Source organism: Battus philenor, unplaced genomic scaffold (assembly GCF_028537555.1).
Source record: "Battus philenor isolate CCGP_79_NKW_IND1 unplaced genomic scaffold, ilBatPhil1.0.hap1 SCAF_12, whole genome shotgun sequence".
NCBI lineage: Eukaryota > Metazoa > Arthropoda > Insecta > Lepidoptera > Papilionidae > Battus > Battus philenor.
In genome coordinates, this window is record NW_027181674.1 from 6,740,236 (window position 1) to 6,758,426 (window position 18,191).

General features: G+C 32.5%; 1 protein-coding gene across 1 annotated transcript; it reads right to left on the minus strand.

The window, feature by feature from the left end:
• Window positions 1-949: 949 nt before the first annotated feature.
• On the minus strand, window positions 950-8,768 carry LOC137932660 (limbic system-associated membrane protein-like). Its single transcript, XM_068776288.1, has 10 exons — window positions 8,618-8,768; window positions 8,404-8,534; window positions 7,568-7,775; window positions 7,003-7,134; window positions 6,339-6,527; window positions 4,489-4,549; window positions 3,574-3,826; window positions 2,796-2,874; window positions 2,068-2,205; window positions 950-1,355 (listed from the first exon to the last, which is right to left on the minus strand). The coding sequence occupies exons 1-10, from the start codon at window positions 8,667-8,669 to the stop codon at window positions 1,060-1,062; spliced, it is 1,539 nt and encodes a 512-aa protein (XP_068632389.1). The 5' UTR covers window positions 8,670-8,768; the 3' UTR covers window positions 950-1,059.
• Between the last annotated feature and the right edge of the window lie 9,423 nt (window positions 8,769-18,191).

Genomic DNA, 18,191 nt, shown 5'->3' on the forward strand with positions numbered 1-18,191 from the left:
CCCAGAGAAAGATATAAGATGCTTAGGTTTATCTATTGCCAACTAAAATTTTGATTTGTTATTTCTTTTACAATAATTTGATTAGCAAACCACTGTATATACGTAGATGGTTTGTATTTTACATAATTTTAATTGTCGAAAACAATATAGCATCTTCAAAATATGTAACAATGGAGATATCGATACGAGTCAGTTTAAATTATTACGTAACGACTACAATTGGACTAGGTAAAGGGTGTAGGATTATACAATATCTTCTGCGCTGTTTATAGCGGTAGCAATTTAAAATTATTGAAACTGTGTGCCTCTTGGAAATATAACTCCGCAATGAGCAATCGCAAACCTATGGTTTTTGCAAAAAGTGTATAAGTTTACTCACAACTTTGGTTTTAAAAGTAATGATTTAACCAATTTTGAAGAGCGATTACCCAATTTTAAAGAAATTTGAAATGCCTGGTAAATATAAATAGCAAAAATTTAAAACTATTCAATAAGGTACAGAAGCAATATTAATTTTATCAGGGACTTTACACGAATTTATAAAAAAAAAGACAAATTGTATACCACATACTGTGGTATAAAGAAATCTCTGTTACCTTATTTTTTTATTTAAATTTTTGGCATTAAATGTAAATTTGTGTAATTTTTTAACTGTCACACAAATTTCTGCCTTTCGTTTCTTCCATACGTATTCTTATATACGTACCATCATCAGCATTATTATATATTATAATTTTCAGCTTTCATTAGTTAATCAATAATAAATGAATAAAATAAAACAAGGGATTTTCCAGACAGTATCCGCGTACATATTAACAATGAATTACACTTAAAGATATTGTTTAAAAGTCAGAGTCACCAAACGCACATTGTTTGTCGCTATAAATTTATATTTACATATATTTAGATGGTTTTAGGTTTGATTTCTTTAAAATTTTAATGGTTTTAATAAAATTTTCGTGAAATTTATGTGAAAATGCATAAAATTAACACACATTATTTATTTTATATATTTACTATGTACCAATATATATTTTAAAACAATATCAAGCCATAAAATTACACTAATCTCATGAAAAACATACACGCCACGGCCACTACGACAATACCTCCTGCAAAGAAAACTCCGTAGAAAGTAGCATCTGAATAAACCATCTCAGCGTTAACAATATTTTCTTCAGAATCCTCTCTAGTTTCTTCTTTTACTTCTTCTTCAGGAGCTTCAGTTTCAGCCTGCACTTCAGTTTGAACTAATATCGGTTCGGACCAAGGAGATTCACCAACTTGATTTCCAGCACGTAAACGTATCCAGTATTCTGTGTCCGCTTCAAGATTGCTCAATGTAAAATACAAACCTAAAAATAATTAACAAATTATTTTTTTAGTTTTACTTAGCTATATTTTATCATCACGTAGATGTCAAAAAATTTCAGTGGTAATCAGATGAGAGAGTAAATATGTCACGGTCTTTGTAGACAAAGATAGTAAATTTCCTTCTCAAGATACTGTATAATCACATATTCAGCATCATCATCATTTCAACTATTGAATATTCAACTTTTGGACATATGCCAGTATGTCACTACTATACTAGTATGTCAGTAGAGCTGAGTATAAGCGGCCTGCATTCAGCTTCTTCCTATTGGACCTTATTAAGGTCATCTATCCATCTTGCAGGTAGACGCTGTGCTTACGGGTCCGTGGTCTCCACTTTAAAACCTCAAGGCTCCAGTGACCATCTGCTGTAGCAGGCTGTAGCCTGCCCTTTAAACTTTACAATGCGCTGATCTACTTTGGGTACTATGGTTTGTCTACGGTTGTCTCCATTTCTGATTCGGTCTCTTAAAGAAATCCCGATTATAGCCCTCTCCACAGCCTTTGGTGGACTACGAGAACCCGGAGTACCACAATTCAGTGGTACTCCGGGTTTGAGCTAAGTATAAGTAATAAATATAAAAAACTAATAGTACAGAGATGGTTGTCAAACCGCAGAGTACTTACAAATTTAATTTCTAAAAGAAACAAAAAACATTAACAGTAAACATGAATGATTATTGAAGTATATACCTTCACTATCGACTTCCACGTCTTCAGCAGATTCCAAATCTATTTCAACATCTTCAGATTTCCTCCAGTCGGTTTCTCTGAGAGTTTCAATTTTTCTTCTCGGTAAACTATTTTTTTCTAAATATTCTACTTCCATGACTACGAATTCAAAAATCTTTATTAGAAACAAATTAGAAACTAAAGTCTACTTGTGTTGATATTTTTTCATTTCATTGTTTTTGTGGCAATAACTTTTATTAAGACACCGGTGATCAAAGTAAGAAAAGGACCAATATTTGGCCACTCCCGCACATGCAGTAGTAGTCGGTCAGTAGTAGTAGGTCAGTAGTAGTCGTGCAACAAAGTGCACCGCCCGTCAGCCCGCTGTTAAATGCGTATGCGGCAGACAATGCGAATAACACAACTGCAACCGCCAAATTACTCAACAAGTGTTTCACCCCTCCACGGGGCATCTTCAGGAGTTATGTTACACCGATTAGTGCCAAACACATAGTCAAAATTAACCGCTTATGAACTAATTGTAAAAAGTTTCCAACGTACATTTTATACAGCACTTTGATGATACAATTTTTCATGATACAATTTTTTAGACAGCGGTTTTATATATAATCTAGGAACCCACATTATTATACGCTTTTGTACGACTTCTAAATAAACAACCATCTTAGGTCAAACCATTTACTATAAAAATTATTATAATTCTGAATGATAAAATGTGAACAACATACCTTTCACTGGGAACAGCAATCCATCGGCCCACGTGACGTAAAGATGTACACTGTCATCGTTTGATTGTTGTGTAATAACCTGAAATCATACAAACAAATGATCACATTGAATTACATTAAAGTCAGTTCGAATCTAGGTATGTATTTACTGGCAAACAGACTCTAGACTACCAAATCCAAAAAAAAATTCTGATCGATACCTACACAATTAAATTAAACGCTAGTAAGATAATTAGAATAAAATTAATATTCATATTTATTAATATTTCGAACATTGTTTATTTTAAAATTTGTATTTCGTTTCCATCAACTGATTTTAAAGTTTTAAGTAGTTAGTAGTTAGTTTTTACGCTATATTTCGCTGACAATAACTTAATTATTACGTTATTCTTAAGCTGTATGCATCTGTAAAAGTGTAAGTATCATTAAAACACGAAACTATTGTAAATATAGTTTACAACAGTTCAATGTGTAAATTACTTAAAATTTATTACAGTGATAGTAGATGTAACTCTATAATCATCATCATCATATCATCTGTAAGAAGTCGATAAAGGCCTCCCCTTGTTTTCCAATAGGACCACTTGCATCAGCGCCCACTACAAAGCCATAAGACCTTAGCGCCAGTCTGTATTGCTCGCTTTTTGAAATGCCCACTGCCCCTTTAACTTGCTAATCCAATTATCCTAGGTGTGCCGGTTACTTTCTTGAAATAGAGTAACTCTATAATAATAATACTAAAAGTATCATTTGAACTTATAAATTTTAAAATACTTGCCTTACTTGGCTTCGTTGGGCTCTCTAGCTTGAGTATAACAAAGCTCTTAGAAGATTCGCCATAATGGTTACTGGCACGACATTTATACCTCAGTGTAGATGAGGATGCATTAGAAGGCAGTGTCAATACTGCTTTAGTGCTGTCTTCAAGATTAACTCGTTCATCCGGAAACTCAAACAGTGTTTCCCCTAAATCTCTAAACCATGTGTAACTCGGAGCTGGAAATCCGTTAGCGGAACACACTAAATCAACACTGAAACAAACAAGTTTCGCAGCTGTGAACGAGCAGAAGAATATCGATTTTATTCATAGCGATTTTTATTGACCGAAACAAATAAATAAAAAGGAATTTAAACAAAAAATGTAGTGTAGTTTTTCAGTTAAACAAAAACGTTGATATCGTTGAGAATTTGTATCTCGAATTCCTACATCCTGTGCTAATACACTTTTTCCCCGATAAAAGATACATATTTTTTAGTTTTTACTAAATCTCTAGTTTCCATATATTTCACGAAAATTAAAATTTAAAATATAAATAAAACTGTGGTATATATATTTGTTTGAAACAAATTCTATCTCAATATTACGATGATATCTAAAGTAAAGTAAATCAGTTTCAAAATTTTTATTTCAATTTGCTAAAGCAAATAGTTACTTTGTGGCAGTATATACAATTATATTGTTATCATAGTGAATTAAAACAATGATAACCGCATGATCGACATGTGAACGTTTTTCGCAATTATTCTCTAATATATTAATTCTATTTATGAATATTATCATACATTGTTACAAAACAATGCTAAACTTCAATTTAAACATTTTTTATTGAATCTTTAATTAAATATCATTAAAACAAACGTAAAGACAAATGAATTGTTTTTAAAAGTGTGTGATATTATGCTAAATTCATACCTTTCATTATCTTGTTGATAAACAATTTCAACTTCGTTAGGATCCGCAAATTCCGGAGCATCTAAAATAAAGGACGTTATATATTCATCGACTAAATTTAAAGGCCGTTTCTATTAAATAACATTCCGTCAATTATTACGTATTTAACTTCCACTGAAACTCGTCAATTATTCCGGAAAGTGAAATAATTACAAAGGCCAAAACACTTAAAACAAACGTTAAAAATAAAAAATCATGAAACATGTTTCATACATATTTTTAAGTTTTGAACACACTCATATATATTCTGTATACAGGATGGTGGATCCGTTGTTAGCCTTGTGGGGCTTTTACAACTTCGTCGGTTTCAGGGCATCAGGAGTTCTCATATATATTACATTCAAGATTTTATTATAGTCCATCATTTCTTACAATAAACTGTCATCTATTGATAAATAGTCACAGCAAGGAAATTAGATAGATTTTACGAAGTTTGAAGATTCACCGAAAGATGTCACTATTTATAACTTTTGACACGTTGTATTGTAATTAATAAAGCACAATTCTTTTTAAAATATATAGATATATATATATAAAAATAATCGTATTTTTATATATATATAAAAATACATACAAATATTTATTAATATATTGACTAACATATTAGCGGTAAATTCTCTGTTCATACATTTTCTTTAATGATTTTTCTTTCCTCTCAAGTTGTTCTCACCGATTAACTAAACTTTTAAGAGGTACTCTTGTAGTAACAAATGCAAACACTTATAAATTGTAAGAATGAAGACAAAGATTTTATACACTTAAAATTCATTGACGTTGAGCTCTAACTCTAAATAAATACCTCAATGCTTGCCTCATTAATATTTATCTTATAGGGAATAATTCTTTTTTGCATTGGTTCGTGCGATGTTTAAATTCGGTGATTAAGTACTACTTCCGTGTCGCGTAAACATGAATGCAAAGCGATCGATAGGTTCGACAATCACGAACACTTCTGAATCTGAATGCTAAGTATTTTTTCAATGACAGCTTCTCCCTTACTTTGAATGATTTCATAGCGCGTTCGCCGAAGTGATTATTGAGCTTCACGGTCTCCAAATAACATAAAAAACACTCCCAATCGCTAAAAGCCTAGCAACGGTTACCGACCTAGCCTGCCTTAGTTACTCTTAAGCAGTGTTTTTCAATTTCGAATAACCAACTCCTTTTGACCATCATCATTATTTCAGTCATAGGACATACGCTGCTGGGCATAGTCCTGTCCCATAGATTTAGGATACGACCTGTTGTAAGTAGTCTGCATTCTACTCTGCGCTGCGGTCCGGCAACTGTCACTTTATCTAGCCAATCCACAATTCCTCTACTGTTTGAAAATTCTGACTATCAACTTTTGAGCATAGATTGGATATTATAGAATAGGATCCTTTTGCACTTCCTCACAATTTAAATAATGCTAAAGGCGGAAACTTGTAATGACTCTATGTTGTATAAGTCGTCTATTATGGTGTAACTAGTTTTTAAGTTTCCTTAAAATGTAAAAAAAATAAAAATTGTAATATCATACATTTTAATAATTGCTCTTGTAATTGATTTGTTTCAAATACTAACAAACCCCTACTACCTAAATTATCTTCAGTTGTATTTTTATTCATCCAGACGATTTTTCTAGTCTTAGCAACTCATATATTGTACGCTGCCTTAAAAAGGGCTAAGTGATTTTAGGGTTCTGCTACCTTGAATGCTCAGGCTGCAAATGTCAATAGGTAAAAAAGCTTTTGTCAGTGCCAAAAAAACTCCAGAGAGTCCAATGCTACAATGATACAATTGTTTAATTTCTCATAGTGCATACTTACAATTCACTTGCAGGGTGATATTAAAACTCTCCGTGTTGGTACAGCTGGCATCGTGTGCATTCTCCTGTATTGCCTCGCACGTGTAGACCCCGCTGTCGTCAGCGTCCAACGAACTTATTGTTAATAATCCTTCCAAACCCTGGCTGTTGTATTTTGTCATTACTCTATACTTATTATTCTCATCATCCTCTAAAAAAAGATATTTGAAATTAAAAAAATTTTGTAGATTGGTATAACTAATAAATATTTATATTAACGACAAATGAAGTATGCACATTTATAAATACATAATCGATTAATGTGTCGCTGAACACAAAAGCTCAAAAAATATCGGTTAATTCCCATTTTTTTCATATTTTAGTAAACCCGAAAAAAATAATGAAAACAAAATTTTTACAATAAAAACAGAGTAATTTAAAACACCTGTCCTGGCTATTAGAACTTGTTGTATATGATTTTTTTTTAGAATTTATGTAATATTTTATATTTCTTAAACAACAAATCAATTATCAAAGTTGTCACTCTAAATTACGTTTATTTATTTTTGTACAAGACTGCAACAGACGCGTAGATTTTGATAGAGCTATCGAATATTCAGGAATGTTAGCAAGTTTTATTATAGGGCGTAGTTAAAATACAAAATAAAATAATTAGTTTATTATACCTGTAATTAACTCTCCATTTCTAGACCATAACAATCTTGGTTCTGGATTTCCTCGAGCTTGGCAAGATAATGTTATGGATCGACCACGGTCAACATTCACCATTGTCGGTGTATCCACAAATTTCGAGGGATCTATATAATACAAATTTTCATATACATATTCGAAATCATATTTACAATTATATATGTTAATCTATAACAACTATCTTTGCAACTGCGAGTCACCAATCTTCAGGTGGACAGGCGACCATGTGAGGTCGTTGCGAAACGCTGAATCTATCGAAACTTTGGGGAAAGCTTATGCTAGACATATAATGAACTTTCTATTACTGAAATAATGATGATGGCGATGATCTTCTCTAGTTTTGGTTAAAGTGATATTATGATGATATTATGAGATATTTCTGCCTAATAAAACAATAGTATAAATACTGTATCATTGTATAACCCCCTTTAGTGTATACCATGTACTATTTATAATAAGATTCCTTTGTAAAATTTATATCATTGCAATCAAACAGTCACAAAAATGAATGAAAGATAAGAATATATATAAAAAACAAACCGATGATACAAAGGGAAATGTTTCGTTTTAAGTCACCAGAGCGACATTCCCAAACACCACTATCGTCGACAACGGCATGTGTGAGGACCAAAACCAGTGCAGGAACTCGAGTTCGTAGCGACGACGTCGGTACAAAGTGCTCTTGAACGAATACTCGATTTGTTGATACTCTTTTTACGATCTTCCCATTCGGATCTATCCATTCCACCTTAAACATAAGAACATATGTTACTCAAATAACGAACCCACACAACTTCTGCAACTGGAAATCTATCTCATGGTAATTTCTCTCATCGAGAGCTTGCCGAGGAACTAAACTTCTCGAATGGGGTCATAAGAGACACGAAAAATAGGCCGACGTTTTCCTCCTCCATCACTACAATTCACCGTGCCACAAATTCGCAAGTTTTTGGTTCTGTGCTGTCCACACCCGCCTTACTCTCCGAATTTAGCACCAAGCGATTTCTGGATCTTTCCAAAAAAACTGTGCAGGAAGTAAACCGTTTTAACACAATTGAAGGAGCTAAGACAGAGCAACTGAAGGGCCTTCCGTAAGAAACATTCCAGAAGTGCTGCTAATCATGAATTCAACGTTGGAATATGTGCATCGCAAGCCAAGGAGTACTTTAAAGTAGAGTAATTTAAATTTAATGTAAACTTAATACTTTGTTTGCAATAAAATTAGTCACCGCATTTTTTGATTATACATCGTAACGTGCAAAAATATTTGCTTCTTTACTGTGTAATTTATTCCATAGACGAGTAGCTTGACAGTAATAAACTTGCAAGTATATGTGTATTGTTTGGTATAATTTTTTTTTTTTGATTTTTATTACCTTTTGGTTTTTGTTGCTTCCCTTACAACTGATTGTTTTGCGTATACCAGCAGGGTAGTATTGCTTGTCTGGCCCATACTTAATTTCTTCTACAGTTAAAGCACTTAGTTCTTTAGTCTTAATCCCGTAAACTGTAACATATTACAATTCTAAGTAAAAAAAAAAAATTAAATTATATTAATGCGTCCTTAACCCAATAATCTTTAAAAAATACCTGCTCTATAAAACATGTAAATTAATACTATAACATAAAATAACCACTTCATGTTTTAACACGATTATTAACATATATAATTTTAACGAACAAAAAGCTGTGTTAGTGGAACGGTGGTAAACGAACAACGGTGGAGTTGAAATGCGTCCAATATAGGACATACTTTCCGTTACAGATGTTAATTAACTGGGACATTAATTCACTCGAAGAGTAGGAAAGGGTGCATTGTTCAATAATTGTTTTCACAGAACAAATAAACGTATAATACTTCTTTAAAAAAATAATAAGTACCCTCAATACGTCATTATTTTATACTTAATAAATTTACATATCACTTTAATCTAATCGCCAATGAAACCAAATATATTTAATGATTTAAAAGAAAAAGTGTAAAAAAAATGACTATACAAGAAAATAAAAGATTAAAATAATACTAATTTTTAAAATGTAAGCAACTTAAATATATAAATAACATGTATTAAAAACTTGCCGCTCCAACAGACGCCGTGCTGTCAAAAGCTACAGGTCAGTCGCAGTCTGATAAAAAAAAGATATTGAATATAATTCAAAGTGCTAAATTAATATATTAATTTAAAGTCTTATTGATAAATAATAGTTAATCACGAAAATAAGTCTTCTATTTCATACACTACAAGACTAGTATTAATTTCATTTTATTTGATTATATATACAATAGTGGCAGTCAAGCGATAAAGCGCTATGACTTGTGATCGTGGGTCACGGTTTCGATTCCTGGGATATCTTATATGAGTCATACTTTGGGCATTATTTATACAGGATTACTATTGCTCACAAACAAGTTTCTAAACGAAGGGCAGCAGTGTCCCCTGCATACTACAACATCGCACTGCAATCGCCCACCCGCCTACCAATAGTAGCGATTATGGTATATCCACAAAGATATCTATGAGGTATATACCTCATAGATATCTTTGTGGATGACCTATGCCTCGCAGTGGGTGTCTATGGGTTGAAACGACGATGTGATTATATTTATATTTTCATTGAAATAATGGTATACACTATTTTTATACCATCCTTAACGTACCTTACTTTGCTTTTGAGTCACGTCAAATGTTTGACAACTAGAGAAAATAACACTTAAATAAAAATCGGTAAAAAAACTTTTAAGTTAAACGGTTTTATTTGATACCCATGTTGTGGTGGTTGTGGAAAAATATGTACCTAGTCCGCCATATTGGAACGGCGTCCATCTTGAATTTTAAATTTTGACATAACCATCGTGTTTTACTAGTGTAGCCCTTTCATTTGATACCCATATTGAGGGGGTTAAGGAAAAATATGTAATCTGCCATTTTGTATCGACGGCCATCTTAAATTTATAATGTTATTGATTTTATTATATTGTATTGTCATCTAAATTAAATGTGTGTACCAAATTTAAGATCAATCTGAAAACGGGAAGGTGCTTAAATTTCAATTTCTAATTTTGACCCAAAAAATAAATTCCGTACGGATCGAACTAAATAAAACCGTTTAAAAAAGTGTCAGTTTCATTATTTTTTGCGCAACGTCTCAATTTTTTCTCTTAACAGCATAACTCTTGACCTTTGCGAAAATTAAGAAAAAAACGAATTTAAGGGTTAGCAATGTGATCACCTATTAATTATTATTAGAATAATATATTTACACCACTATCTAATGGTATTTTTTTAATAATTATTGTGAAAGTAAAATGTATTCAAGGTTTATCTCATCTTTACGATGCAAATAATATCGATAAGATTTATAATAGACAAAGAATCCATTTACGAGTAAAACATTAGAAGGGATTGTTCGAAATATACATTTTTGTGTTAAATTTAAAAAAAAATTATATTCATGTCCTCTAAATTATGGACAACGGTGACGTCACATACAGAAGTAGTTTGTACTAGAAAATATTTAATAACACTTTCTTGTTCATTATATATTTTGTAAGTGAAAGATGTCTACCTAAATTTGTATATCTGTTTATATAATTTACATTTTTCGTAAAATAACGAAGATATAGGGCTTGCATGTTACAACCCTTTGTGAGTCTTGGACTCCCCAAACAATTCAAAATCGTCCGACAGTCCGAAGTACTTTCAATAAAATTAAAACAAGAGTTTATAATTCCTGTTCTTAGTAGTTTCATGACCGAGTGTAATAGCTAAACAACCAGTTTGTTCACGTCAGTCTTGCTACCATACCAAGTTTTAAGGAGCACGACGGTGTTACAGACTTTTAGGCTATAATGTATATAACAAAAAGTAATTGCAGCCATGGATGATCTCTTTAGCCCCATTCTCCCCTATTTAATTCAAAAATTTGGAACAATGTCACTAAAGGTGTTGTAGGAAACATTAATATAGTTAATTTTTCTAATTGATAATATTTGATGTACAAAATTGGAATTCAAGCGGAGGCATCAATTATAGCTTATTGATGCCATTCATGAATAATAAATGAATGTAAGAAATTGTATGAAAGAAAATACTTGTCGGTTTTGTTGTCTTTACTAAACACTACATATTAGATATTAATAATATGTTAATTTTCATTGTAATTTGCCGTTTAGTTAATTTTCCGATGCAATAATACTTGTCGAATATTTATCAATGTGTGACAAACATAATATTCATCATACATATTCCTAAAATACTTAAAATTAATCGGTTATACTTTAATGCGTTGTCATCTTACTCTTTAATTTAATTGTAGTAGTAATTATGTTAATAAATTTTATCCGTTTTTTACGTGTTTATTTTTAATACAATAAAATTTCGACTAAAAAATCTTCGCAACTACGAACTATACTGAATATTAGAGTCGAGATGTCCCTCAAAAGGAAAGATTTCATATCATTTTTCGCACCGGGAATAGGTGGCTACGACAAGACTTTTTTAAGGAAACTATAAAGTAACTACGTTATTAAAACATCTATGCAGAAGGTCTTTGATAATAAACGCAATTATTTCAGAAGTATATATAACAAAATTAGAAATAAACAGATAATGATAGCATGGTCCCTGAGCAAGAATGACGAGCAAAATCAATCGCAAGAACGAAGCACTGCAGTCGCATCGCATCGCTTGCACTTCAGCTTTGCGCTTTTAATTTATAGTTAAAAATTTAAGATAAACTAATAAAACCAATTACTTAACAGATCTGATTATAGTTCAGCGACAAGTTGCAGATGATGACTTGATAAAAAAATAAATACAACTTAAAGTCAGTACTATTATACCGGTGAGAACGTAAAGTGTAAAAGTACAACAGAACATCGCTATGACTAACGTTGCCACAACGAACCATTTAATAAATAATATAGCCGTGTAATTTTGTCAAGCATTCATTTCAGTATCAGAGGTCTATATGGAACAAGAACGAAGGAAGAAGGAAGACAAGAGGTTTGCTTTATACTGTTCAGCTATAATAGAGAACCTAGGTATAGACCTCAAGCTGTTCCTAAACTCCAAACTTTAAGGTTTAGACCACACTCCTGCGCTGCCATACAAACCTGCATAATCTATTGATTCAGTTTATTCAGCATAAAAAATATTGTCAGTTTTTTATTTATTTGTTAGTTTCCCTTCAACATCGTTATATTTCCAAGTTTGCTTAACATACTAAATTCGTTTAGAAGCACATGTAATTAATAAGAATTAAATATATCATTTTTATCTATTATTCTTAAAATTTCCGACTATCTTACTTTTTACGAAGGCCAAAGTTCAATGTCAATAGTCGCATAAATATAACTATTTAAATTGTGTGCCATTCGACATAGTATATACGACGTACTTCGTGTACACATCGAAGTGACGCCAACTAGTTTGATATTACAGTAGATTTTTTATCAGTTATTTTAGTTACATTAATACTTTTATTGTACGCATCTGAAAGTGACGAGATCGACAATTTTAGTTCGCAGGTTATTCGAAAAAGGCAGCACTATCGCAGTTGTAAATATTTTCATTTGGGTATTGTTGTATAATACGAATTTTCCGATTATTGAGCCAACATTTTCGATTTGATTTTTTGAATGCTTTTTACGCAATAGGTCTGATGAGATACGTTGATCTAATACTAATAACAAATATTCGTAGTTAAAATTTCGAACTTCCTCATATTGATGTTGATGAAAGATCAGACTAATTCATACTGTTCGTGATATCGAACACCGAAGTCTTATTATTTAAATGTATAGAGAAATGCAGAGAGCCATGCTCGGAGTTACGCTGTAATATCAAATCAGAAATAGGGAGATCCGCACAAGAACAAAGGTCACCGACGTAGCTCTAAGAAATGTTCGTCTAAGACAGCCATTGGGGCTAAAAAGTTCTCGAGTGCTGACGAGTCGGTAGACGAGGCGTGGGTACTCCTGGTAACTGGACCAACACCGTGATCCAGTTCTTGAGAAGTAACTGGACACAGGCAGCGCAAGACCGGTCATCGTGGCAATATTTCAGAGACGCCTATGAATTGCAGTGGTCATGTATCGGCTGACATGATGATTATGTTGACTAAAAATTTTAAAAACGTTATATAAGTTAGTTAGTTTTTGTTAATTTATTAACCTTTTGTTTTTAATGCTTTTGCGATTTATTGTTGCGTATTTATTTGATGTAGTTAGTATCTTTTATTTTAATTATTAAATAAAACACTTTTACGCTTAGAGCATCAATTATTTTATAACTCGTTTGTTATTTATTATTTTAATTATACGTTTTATGAAAAATGTAAATGTTTAATATTTAATAACATACGGATTCAATACCAGCAATTTTAATAATAACTTTAAATAATAATCTTATTTAAATAATAACAAGCGCAAGTCAAAGTTTACGGAAAAATATTATTGAATCTACGAGTAAATTGAAAACAGTGATACCAATCGAAAAGAGAAACAAAGGGAAGACAAAATAAAAATAAAGAATAAGGAATAAACAACACTATAATTTCATCTAGAGGTGATGGGCCTCCCCCATAAATTTCCAATAAGACCGGTTGGAATCTGCTTGCACCCAGCGTCTTCCGAGAACTTTCATAAGGTCCTCCGTCCATCTTGTGGGTGGATATTTTTTTTCTGCGCCTACCGGTCTATGGTCTCGGCTCCAAAGAATAGTATGCAAACCGTAGAAAGTTATATTATTATGCGTTACAATTCGTAGCCATAAATTCTCGTTAAAAAAGCTACGTAATAAATGAACTTACTTAAAATAAACAATTGCTTCTGTCAGCATAAAATCATGATTAAGCCGCTCCTGCTAAATAAAATCACGTTTTCAGTATATATAAATATTTCAATATAATATTTTTTTACTATTTAATTTAAGCGCACAATGATATTAATTTCTCACTCTGTGATTAAATTAATTGTTTTTATGACGTAACACAAAACGTGACTCAGTTATAATTTATATTAATACAATAATAAGTAGAGTTATCATTCACGATGAGGTCACTTTACCAAAGAGGCGTTTAATTTTATACCTCCTAATTATGAGTAATGCTAGCAGACGCGCACTATATAACCTGACCGGAACCGTTGCACCACCTCCTAGGTACAGCTAACTACCTACCTATTACATATATAAGTCTTTTATGTTATCTACCACTGTAGTATATACTTTTTAGTATTTTATTATTAAATTGAGACGCGAGAAATCTCAACCTCTTTATATTTCCCCAGGATCCCTGGCTCTGTTAAGTACATTATTTGTTTGGCCCAAAAGAGATTTGGTTCAGCATATTGTTTAAATACGTCTCGTTTATATTTTTCACTAAGAAAAACATTTAATACTTAAGAATTATAATCGATTTGATCTACTTAAGATACTCAAATTATGTCTTTTGTTCAGAGTTATACTGACAATTTGCTTTAATTAAGTAAGCTTTACATCAATACTAGTTAAAGAGTATTGATGTTAATTAATGATATCTAATATATTATAGAAAAAGAAAAACACTTCGGATTAATCTACTGCAAGCACAGAGTAAAAGCGTAACTTCGGAGTATGTACGAAAATTAGAAAATATTCTATTGTCCTACCTTTTTTTAATTTCTCCTTAACAAATCATCGATTTTATTAAGTATGGACATAATAACTGTTACAATTAAAAAGACATAAGGACTGTATTAAACCAAGTGTAAAAACCAAAACCCAGCGTAAAATAAATATATAGGGAAATGAATTGCTATACCACTGTATTAAGAATATTGTTAAGTTTGTTATGGCCTCACAGATCAGGGAATATTTGGAAATTTCGTAGCTTTAAGTCAAAGGAAGTCATTACAAGAAAGCTCAATTACTTACACCTATCCAATTGGGTTTTTCTCATATCCTATTCATGCCGAACACAAGTGGGCACTGTTAATAATTCTGTAGATAATAGCATCAACAAAATGAATGTACTATGTTCCAAGTAGTTAATTTACGCGGGCAGAGATCCAAAAAGTACGGAGCCGGATTAAATTTTCTTTGCGGAGGCCTTTGCATGTGCCGAGTAAGATGGGTAAAGATAATTTAAAGAGAAGATTAATAAAACTTTAATAAGAAACGATAAAGGGTAAGAGTCATTTTGGGAGGATACCCGTTTTCGATATATATACTTAGTCTGGCCATAAATACTGTTACTATTCAAAAAAAGAAAATATTACGTTTGAATTTGGAATCTGTCATTTTTATATGATTGCTTGATGTGTTTTCTTATTTTCGCGCCATTATATTGTTAAATATTTTGTTATATTAAAATGGAGTGGGGTGATAAAGAGAACCGAATCGCTGTGATTGCCTTACATAAAGTAGGTATGGAGAAAAGTGCAATTTTTAAAACCCTCCACCCGCTTGGTATTAGTCAAATGTTTGTTTACCGGGCTATTGATAGGTACAATGATACCTCCTCTGTTTGTGACAGAAAAAGATCTGGCCGTCCACGTACCGTTCGTGTGAAAAAGGTGATTAAAGCAGTTAGGGAAAGAATTCGAAGAAATCCTGTCCGTAAGCAAAAGATTTTATCTCGGGAGATGAAGATAGCTCCTAGAACCATGTCGCGTATATTAAAAGATGACTTAGGACTTGCAGCCTATAAGAGACGTACTGGTCACTTCTTAACTGATAATTTAAAGAAGAATAGGGTGGTAAAATCCAAACAACTACTTAAGCGGTACGCAAAGGGAGGTCACAAAAAAATTTTGTTTACGGATGAGAAAATTTTTACAATTGAGCAGTATTTTAATAAACAAAATGACCGTATTTATGCTGGAAGCTCTAAAGAAGCTTCGCAATTAGTAAACAGAGTACAACGTGGGCATTATCCCACTTCAGTGATGGTTTGGTGGGGTGTTAGCTATGAAGGGGTGACTGAGCCATATTTTTGTGAAAAAGGTATTAAAACGTCGGCACAAGTTTATCAAAATACCATTCTTGAGACGGTAGTTAAGCCTTTAACTAACACCATGTTCAATAACAAAGAATGGTGCTTTCAACAAGACTCGGCACCGGGTCATAGAGCTCGATCCACCCAATCTTGGTTGAAAACTAACGTTCCGGACTTTATCAGCACTGAAAACTGGCCGTCGTCAAGTCCTGACCTAAATCCATTGGATTATGATTTATGGTCAGTTTTAGAGAGTAAAGCTTGCTCTAAACGCCATGATAATTTGGAGTCCCTAAAACGATCCATTCGGTTGGCAGTGAAGAATTTTCCTCTAGAAAGAGTTCGTGCTGCTATTGATAACTGGCCTCAACGTTTAAAAGACTGTATTGCAGCCAATGGAGACCACTTCGAATAAACATTGTATATTTTTAATAGTTATATATTGATGTATTAAACTAACTCACTATGAAAGGAATAAATGTTACGTATAAAAAAAAAATCGTGCTTTTCTTTATAACAATATTTATGGCAAGACTAAGTATATGCATAACTGACAACAACATTTCTTAAAATTTATCAGGTCGTTAAAAGCAATTGAAGAAGGCTACAAATCTTTCTGTCATTATTTCAGAAACGGGATGTCGACTGCCAAGACGGTTGGGAGCTGCTTGCATCTAGCAACTTTAACAAATTCATCTCTTCATCTTCTTATTCGTCTTACAGTATCTTGAGGCCCCATTGAACCTTTGGCAATAAAACATTTCTCCCGAATAATAATAAACCAATAGCCCTATCCGCGTTGCTGAGAAATCTTGAACTTGAACTGAGGAGCCTAACATCTTTAAATCAATCACATGTCACATCTTATCGCTATTTTTAACTGAAGGCGGTCAATCTGTTGTTAGAATAAAACTCGTGAAGTAAAAATACTCCTCGGTAAAGATTAGAATAATTAATGCAAACTCATTTTGGCGCCTCATGCATAAAGATGAAAAAAATCTTGTTATTTTCCCTTTAATGACGTCAATATGATACGTAGAAATACACTGCTTTTTATATTCGACGAAGAGTGTTTTTTTTTCTTTAGGAAGTATTTCAATCACAAATATTTAATGCGAAAACATTAACACAACGATTTAAATTAGAACGTTATTAAAATTATTGAAAGACAATTTACTTTTTAGCATTCAAAAAGGTTATTCTCGCTATAGGTCAAATCTCAATGACCTAATTTTTTTTCGTATTTTTGTAGGCTTGATAAGGTAGCGCGCATTTAGCGTAGACCTCGTTTTAGGCAGCAATGATCGAGGACTCCCTCGACAGCCTCGACAGAGGCCGCCATATATTTTTTTGGTGGCCGCAGCGTTCTTAGATCGCTAGGGTGGATGCTCCATGGTATGATCTAGCGCAACGGCCCAAAGGAAAGGATCTCGACCAGGTACGCCCTAAAAGACCACGAAAATAATATAAGACGTTAAGGCTTTGTATATTTACGAGTAAAATCATTATTAACAAATTGTTTTGAGAGAATTGAACATTGTGACCAAATATTCATACTAATGTTACTTATATAGGGCAATTGGGTATGAAATTCACCCCAATGACCGATTTTGCGCTGTCTGCATCCAGCGACTTCCTACCATCCTATGTCGTCAGCTCACCTAATGGAGGGCTTATCCAAGTCGCGTCTACCGGCTCGGCTATAGTCGCCATTGTTCTTTTGGTAACCTTGAGCGCAAGTCCTAACGTGAGCGACCACTTCTCGGATTCGTAGGTTATCACCATGACAGCACAGAATGGTCCTAAACCTTCGTCTTAAGGATTTTCGGTATTTTGAACAATACCATGAACAAATTTATTAATTAACTTAAGCAACATTATTTGAAATATAAAATATTTCGAGGAATTAAAAAGGCTATTTATTTATTTCATATACAACACAAAATCTTTTAAACACAATCTTGTACGAAAACGTATAATACAAAACGCATCTATACGTTTGTTATTAGTAATGATTATTTACTTTTATTTCCACGTTAAACAAAGCACTCGATATGAAAACGCTAATCAGTAACTACTTTTTTCTTTTCACAAAGCGAGCTTACATTTACATACTTTTGAACACTTAATTTAAAAGCTGCAGTTTTGGCTATGTTATTTACAGTTGAATCATTATGCATGATAT